This window comes from Felis catus, chromosome B1, assembly GCF_018350175.1.
Source record: "Felis catus isolate Fca126 chromosome B1, F.catus_Fca126_mat1.0, whole genome shotgun sequence".
In the NCBI taxonomy this organism is placed as follows: domain Eukaryota; kingdom Metazoa; phylum Chordata; class Mammalia; order Carnivora; family Felidae; genus Felis; species Felis catus.
In genome coordinates this window covers 199230761-199238336 of record NC_058371.1, presented here as the reverse complement: position 1 = coordinate 199238336, position 7576 = coordinate 199230761, and the positions used below count along the sequence as shown (strand labels likewise).

The following is a 7576-nucleotide window of genomic DNA, read 5'->3' as shown; positions in this document are numbered from 1 at the left end:
GAGCGATCTCTCCGACCTGGGGCGCCGCGCCACCGACCTTGGGCCCGTTCGGCCCGGCCGGCGTGGTCAGAAGCTGAGTTTGCAGATCGAGGCTTTGTCTGCTCCCCAACAAACCGAAAATGCCTTCACAGACGGCTCGCAGGGCAGGTGAGAAGCCCCTTTTGTTCCCCAAGGGACGGGGCTTGCTCGTGGTCAGAGCACGATGGAGTTAAATTCGTGGGGCTGTGGCTGGGTTCCCGGTGCCGGTTTGCCAACGACATGCGCGCTTCGCAGGCCTTTTCCAGCCTCGAAGAGCCATTCAGGCGCTAGGTGACCCTCAAGGAGACAGGGCCGGGCAGTGGGAGGAAAGCGTAGATGCCGCCGTGTAACCTGTGTTCGAATCCCTGCTCTACCCTTTATGGGCTGTGTGACCTTGGGAAATCACTTAACCTCTCTGGGCTGCTGTCCACTCCCTTGTAAAACAATCCCCTAAGGTTCTGGGGGGGGGGGGGGGCGGCGATGTCAGGAATTCCTCTGGGCGCCATACGTGGTGACTCCGAGTGAACGATCCGGTGCTTTCTGCCAAAGGAGGAAACCGATCCGTAGAGGACCAGGCCTGGGAACCCCCTGCCCACTCTGCCCTCGCTTGAAAAACAAGCAACTTAGTTCAGAGGGCTGACCGAGCAGCGGTGCCCAGAACCCCGCCTCCAGTTCCCACCAGACCTGGCTGAATCTGACTCGGGGCCCTCACCCCACACCAGGGCACCGCTCCGACCCAGCAAACATTTATTGGACACCTTCTGTGTGCATGCTCTATTGAGATAGGGAATTCAGAAACAAAAAGGAGGGAAAGAAAGAACTAGACGAAAAGACACTAGGGGAGACGGGAGTGGAAGGAAACCCGAACCCAAGCCGGCGACTCGGGCGGAGGCGCGCGCGGAGGCGGGCGCGAGCAGGGGGTCCCAGGGCGGCCGCCTCCTCCAACCCTCCGAGGTGCTGGGTGGGGGAAGCGGGCGCGCCCGCCTCGCCTGCAGCTACCGCCTCTTTGGAGCCGAGGCGCGTCTGCAGAGCGCGAGCCGTCGCTCATTACTGCAATTATGTTGCTCTAAGTTTGCCTCGACCCTAAATTGCCAAACTTCGAGGAGCCAGGAGGCCCGGGAGTCCGAGCCAGCGGAGACACCTGATCCTGCCCCACCATTCCCCTACCCGCACTTGAGGAAAAGCCTCTGGTGCTGCGGACCCACTGTGAACTGAGAAAATTCAGACCCGCCCCCTACTCCCTGGGCGCCCTCTCTCGCAGGGGTTCGTTGTCGCTTCTCCAGAATCCTGGGAGTGGGAAGGATTTCTAGGCCCATTTTGCAGATGAGAAAACTAAGGAAGCAAGAAACGGAAGATCTTCCTTATCCCAAGTCAGGCAAAGTTTAAGTGGCAGGGCTGGGGTGAATCACATCAGCTTGTCTGACTTCAAGTTCAATGCTATCCCCAGGACGGGAGAATCAGGAGGGGTGTTCCAGGAAGGAAGCTGGAAAATGTGTAGAAGGCAGTGTCCTTCGCTCCATCGCGGTCGGGTTGCTTAGTTTATAGAGGGGAAGCAAAAACAACCCCTTTCTGCGTCTGCCGGAAGGAAGCAGCGATGTACCTCGGCCCTCAAGCGCCTTCCAAGGACTGACTACGTGAGTCTGAGAGCTTTTTAGGTCTAACTGCTCTCTCTCGGGGACAAGGAGGCCCGGATTCGGGTTCTGACCGCACTTCTGGGAGCCCGGCTTCTGGGCTCCCCCAGTCTGTCTGATCCCGCAGAACTGCACTCCACAGCAAGCTTGCTTTCTTCTCCTCCGGAGGGTTGTTGTGGCATGCTCAGACTGCAGCCTCGGGGATCGAACGTTTGCCGGAGCTACGGAGACTGGAAGATCCTAGAACCAGGGTACCCCAGAACTTGCCAGGTGAAAGCTCACAGCCGGCCCCGGGGGTGCATGGGCGCAACCCTGTGCGCTCTTGGAATTCCTAGGCAGAGCTCCGGCGCCTGGGGCTAGAAACAGCTATGTGTGCCCAAGACTCGGTTTCCACCCTGAGCCACGGCCTCTATCCGTGGAGACGTCCACCCTCCCCAAGTCCAACGCCAGATACTTTGCGTTGTAACAACCGTTGGCCTGCTGGCCGCAAAGGCTGCCTGGGGCTGTCCCGCGTGGAGTCTGGAGGCGCGGGCCAAGGCGGGGTGGAGGCAAGGAGGCCGGGGGAGGGGGGACGCACGCAGATCTGGTGAGAATTAAACTGGGGCCCCCAACTCGAAAGAGAACAGAGCGGTGCCTGGAACATAGTAGGTAGGCCCTGTTTCCTAGGAGGTCATTTTCTGCTATCAACATCCTTGCAGAATTCACCCCAGAAGGCTAAACCTTGGCGCTCGTTCAAATCTATTCTCCTGGAAGCCTGAATTTAACCTACTATATAAAAGAAAAAACGGAGTCTGTGAGAGTTTGGGGGGAGGGCTCATGCAAAGTACACGCCAAGGTGGGAAGTGTATTGTCGCCTTGGGTTTTCAGTGACGTGGTTTGTGTTTAGGCGTCCTAATAGGGGGTGTGAAGGAGTTCACATTCTGGCAGCTCAAAATTAAATCCACAAACCGGGTCTACACCAGCGCAGCGACTTAGAGAAGGAAAGCTGTGCCTCCACCCCCCACCTGGCCTCCTGTGGGAAAAACAGGTTTGCGGGGGTGGGAATTGTCTGGATTAGCTGTCTGCAGTCATCAAACCATTTGGGTGATTCGCTTTGTTTTCATAGACAGGTTAAAAAGGAAGAAAAAAGAAAGAGTCGGTTCTGGGTCACCTGAGCAAGTGTCGATTTCAGCTTAAAGCGAATTGGAAAATTGAGCCTAATTATCGTAGGTAATTGCTTCAATTCTCCACTTGACTTTGCCAGCGCAGATCTGTCCTGTGTGTTCAAAGAGACGCCCCCCTCTGTCCCGGAATATCGTGGTCACCTTTGAAAGGCGTTAAAGTACCATCGCACTGAAAGGCAATTGCATGTGTGAAAACGTGAAATTCAGATAAAAGCCTAACTCAATAAAGAGATCATTTCTTGTAGCTTAAAATTAATTTATTTAACAAATATAGCTATAATATAAATGATAATAAAATTTCAAATATACAGTATATTACACACCATCCCTTCCAAAGGGATTCTTGAGAGACACACAAACGTACTGTTAAATAAGAAACAGGATTTTTAAATTTTATTTTACAATTTCTTCTGATACTGGTGAGAGGGGTCCCTCCAACCTACCTTTGCAACGCATCTGTGTGCCCCCCCTCCCCCCACCGAAAACAAACGTTCTGCTGTTGAAGTTCTCTGAAGTTTTCCGAAGGAAGGACCTGGGGGCTGGCGGGGCCGCGGGGAGGCCCATCTCCCCTGGCGTGTTCTCTTTCTCTCCAACTGTTCTCATTTCCAAAATCTTCAGGCGGGAGTATTTTTCCTGTGCTTTTCGCCCGGGGTGTCAGGGCAGGAGGCAGGGATACAGGACGCAGCCCCTGGTGCGCCTCCAACAGCTAACTCTGCTGAGGCCCCTTGGGAAATTTAACTTCTCTAACCCCAGTTTATCCATCTGTAACACAAAGGGTAGGTCTAGATTCTAGAAGAGTGTTAAGGGACCCTTCCAGCCACTTTGGGGGAGGGGATCTGACTTCGGTGAGTGAACGCAGGGAGCCGCGGAGGATAAACCAGAGCAGTGGGGGGGGGGGGGGGGAAGGGGAGCTCGCTGGGTGGGGTGGGGGTGGGGGGCTCCTGCTGCTTTGCAGAAGACAGGGGCTGGAGGAATCGGCTGGAACCGCAGGTAGGGGACCCTGGGACCCTCTATGTCAGGTGGTACATGCTGTAGCCCACATGGGCTGTGTAGAGTCCCACGGGCGCTACCGGCAGCGCGGCGCGCTGGAAGGGGCCAGAGGCACCGTAGAGCGAGGCGCCCGCCGCGGCCGCTACCGCCGCTGGGCCGCCGAGCGGGAAGGAGAGCCCGAAGGCCGCGGGGGGCAGCATGGGCTTGGCGGCCATCTTCAGCTTTTCCAGCTCGGCCTCCTGCAGTCTCTTGGCCTTGGCGCGGCGGTTCTGGAACCAGATCTTCACCTGCGTCTCGGTGAGGCTGAGCGAGCTGGAGAACTCGGCGCGCTCGGCGATGGACAGGTACTGCTTCTGGCGGAACTTGCGCTCCAGCGCCAGCAGCTGCGCGGTGGTGAAGGGCGTCCTCGGCTTGCGGTTGGTCTTGTGCTTGCGCAGGGTGCAGGCCGGGGGGCTCAGCCGCCCTAGGGGGCCGAGAGAAAGGCAGGGGGTTAAGAAAGCGGCGCGGGAGTGTAATCTGCCCACAAAGCAGTAATAGTAGTCAACAACAATACCGGCTATTCATTTGCGTGGGGCACCTCGGTGCCAAGTGCTGGGAGAGACACTTGGAAAAGATTTTCTCCAATTGCCACGCCCCGCGGGGTAGACGTTTCCGTCTACTTCTTGCAAACGAGGAAACAAAGATTCCGGGTGAAACGCGCGCGTGTTCAAGGCCCGAACTTAAGTGGGAAGAGGTGGGATGCCTCGGTGCTAGATGGCTGCTTGGGAGGGCCTTCGGCGGCGGGCCTCCTCCCACCGTCGCCCAGGCTGGGACCCGTAGGTGTTAATAAGGTTGATGAAACAGGCAGAAAGGCCCTGCACCCAACCCAAGATCACATCTAGTTTTCTGCGTTGGGTGAACATGTATCTGTGCCCGCCAAAGTGTCCAGCGCTAGGCTAGGCCCAGATCTCTTCCCCTTGGAACGGCGTGTTCCTACAGGGGTCTAAGGACAGTCTCAGGGGATGGCAGGCGAGCAGAGCCGGCTGTCAGGCGGTCAGAAGGTTGCACAGGCGGCCATATCTCAAATATACAAAGTGCCAAGGGGAGGGGGGTTGCATCTTCCGGTGGTCTCAGTTGTCTCTTGGGGCTCAGCCACCCCCAGCGCCTTGGCCCTCTGGTCACACACAAATGGGGGTGAGTGGGAGAGGGGTTGCAATGGCTTCTCCTCCAGCTGGGTCTCAGTCCACGGAGATGAACGGTGCCAAGCTTTTTCTTATGGCTTCAGAATGTACCTCAAAGATGGGCGGTGAGCCAGCGCCCCGGCAGAGGGCTCCCGAAGGTACCAGTCGGAGTCCTCTGGGCCAGTGAACCCCTGCCACACAGGGCAGTTGTGGCCAGATAAAACGGAGAACACATTATTCCCAGGACAACTGGGATCTCAACGACTTTGGGGTCAGCGTGGAGGCCCTAACCGAATTCCCGAGTCCTGGAAAGGACGCTTTGCCTACCCAGCGGTTTCCCTCGGGGGAAAAATGAATTCAAGTACATAATGTTTCACCATGCGGGTTTTGCCCAAGTATGCATGTTTTTTCGTTTGTTGTTTTTTTTTTTTTTTCCCTTAAATGAGCCTTTGGGCTCGCAGACCACCAGGATATGAGTCAAACGAAATCTTGTGTTAACATCCCCCCCTTCTTCCCTGCTCCAGGCCATTGAGAGTCCGGGAAGCAGTTGGCCCCCGACTCGCTTTCCGCCGGGCCGCCCGAGGGGCGGGCGCCGAGGGAAACGTCAATCCCTTCGGTAGCGACAGCCTAGCCCGGGGCCACCTTCTCCAGCCTTTAGGCCCAGGGAGGGGCTGGCCTTTCAAAGACGTTTAATCCCCAGATAAAAATCATTCCTCAGCATCACGCCATTGAATTCGGGTTGCTATTATGCCGCGCAAAATAATCGGAGGAAACGAGGAAAACTTGGGAATTTCCCGTGCTCCTGAAATATCTCCGAGCGTGTTTGCTGGGCAGAGAAGCCGGGGGGCCGCGAGGCCTTGCAACGACCCCGAACGCGCCTATGGCGGCTGGAGTCCGCTCCAGTGGCCCTGTCGGGCGACGTCTGCGAGCTTCCCACCGCCACGGAGGGGACGCCTCCCACTAATTGACTTGGTGCCCCGCCCCCTCCGCTGGACTTGAGTGCCCCTTCCCACTAATTGAACCATCCACCGTGAGCACCGAGTATCTGTCTGAAATCTGAAGGGTTGGAAGGGGGAATTTTGCAAAAGGTTCAGAACCTCAGGGCAGAGAGGTACTTTAATGCGGGGTGGAGGGGGGGAGCAGTCTTCTATGAGAAAGTGAAACTCTGAGCGCAGGGAAGATGTCCGCACCGCCTGGACCCATCCGTAGGGATAACGGCCAAGTAACAGGGCATAGGGGCAGATAGAGACGTGGGGAATCCCGGGGTCTTTTGATAGGAGCGGGAGGGGAGGGTGCCCAGACACCTTGCCCTGGAAGTTAACTGCACCCCCGCCACACACACACACACACACACACACACACACACACACGCCCAGCGTCGCCCGGCCAAGGCGAGGAGTCCGCGAAAGTGGACCGAGAGCTGGGCTTCAGCCAGGCCCCTACCCCTCTAGCTGACGCGAGTAGGGAGAGTGGCGAACCCCGGCCGCCCCGCCAACAGATCTGCAGCATGGGCTCCGGGTACCTGGCTGCAGGTACGCAGCTGCTGGAGACAGGCAGGCGCCGGCTCCAGGCCTGGCGCCCTCCCGCCCCGCACCCCCGCCCGCCCCCCCCCTCCCCCGCCGCCTGGGTTCTGGCTACTTACTGGCCGGGGGCGGGGAGAAGCGGGGGTTCTGCATCCACGGGGTCCTCTCGGGCTTCTCGGGGCTCTCGGCTTTGACGAGCGCATCTTCCGGCAGCTTGAGAAGTCCTCCCACCGAGAAATGGCCCAGCGGCCGCGGCGAAGACGGCGCGTCCGGGGCTCCCAGAGACCCCGGCCGGGCGCCCAGGGGCTGCGCCGAGCCGCCCGCCGCCTGTGCGCCCTCGGAGGCCACCAGGGCGCTCTCCTTGGCCCCGGGCTTCCTGTGGTCGGCCATGAGCGCCTCCACGCTGAAGGGCAGGAGTGAAGGGGACACTTTGGGCTTGGCCCCCTCCTCGTCTGCGCCCATGGCGGCCGCCGTGGCCGCGGTGGCGCTGGGGGCCTGGCTCCCGCCTCCCCCCGCCGGCTTGCCGAAGGCGGAGTCCTCCACTTTGACACCGAGTGGCAAAGAAGTCATGTCAGCAGCCGGGGCCATGCAGAGCCGGGCCCCCCCTCCAGCCGCAGCACGGGCCAGCCGCCGGGCATGGGCTTGGGGCGAGCTGGGAGCGCGGCCGGGGCCTTTGGGTGCGCCCGGGGCCCTGGCCGGGCGGGCCCTCGCGCGCGCGCGCCTCCCGCCCCTCCCCAGAAGGCCGGCTCCGGCGCTCGGGGCCTGGTTCCTCGCTGGCGCCGCCGCGCAGGCCGGGTTCCCGGGCGCACTCGCCGGCTCCGGGTCGGGCCGCAGCTCCCCAGAGAACTTGTTAATAAGGCGAGGCCGGCGCCGCGGCGACCAATCAGCGCGCGAGGGGGCGGGCCCGGCGCCTGCCATTGGGCCGCGCTCCTGCGGACGGGCCCCGAGGCGCACTGGGCCGCTGGGCGCGCGGGACGGGGCCGGGCCCCGGGAGGGCAGGGGAGGGGAGGGGAGGGGGCGCCGGGGAAACTTTCTTCCGCGCTGCAGCCTGGGCCGAGCGTCTGTCTCCCGGTCCCCGCGGCTCTCTAGTT

The 7576-nt window shown here is 59.9% G+C and overlaps 1 protein-coding gene across 1 annotated transcript; it reads right to left on the bottom strand.

Annotated features, from left to right (window-relative positions):
- Positions 1–3051: 3051 nt before the first annotated feature.
- Positions 3052–7298, bottom strand: MSX1 (msh homeobox 1). The gene is made up of 2 exons (XM_019829968.3): positions 6605–7298; positions 3052–4265 (listed from the first exon to the last, which is right to left on the bottom strand). Exons 1-2 carry the CDS (start codon positions 7071–7073, stop codon positions 3823–3825), a joined length of 912 nt encoding a protein of 303 aa, XP_019685527.2. The 5' UTR covers positions 7074–7298; the 3' UTR covers positions 3052–3822.
- Positions 7299–7576: the final 278 nt, after the last annotated feature.

Excerpts from the sequence above, each read along its gene's own strand:
- MSX1 (XM_019829968.3), bottom strand. The coding sequence starts at position 7,073 with ATGGCCCCGGCTGCTGACATGACTTCTTTGCCACTCGGTGTCAAAGTG. Across the intron at positions 4,266-6,604 it reads CTTCTCCCCGCCCCCGGCCA|GGCGGCTGAGCCCCCCGGCC; the intron begins GTAAGTAGCCAG and ends TCGGCCCCCTAG.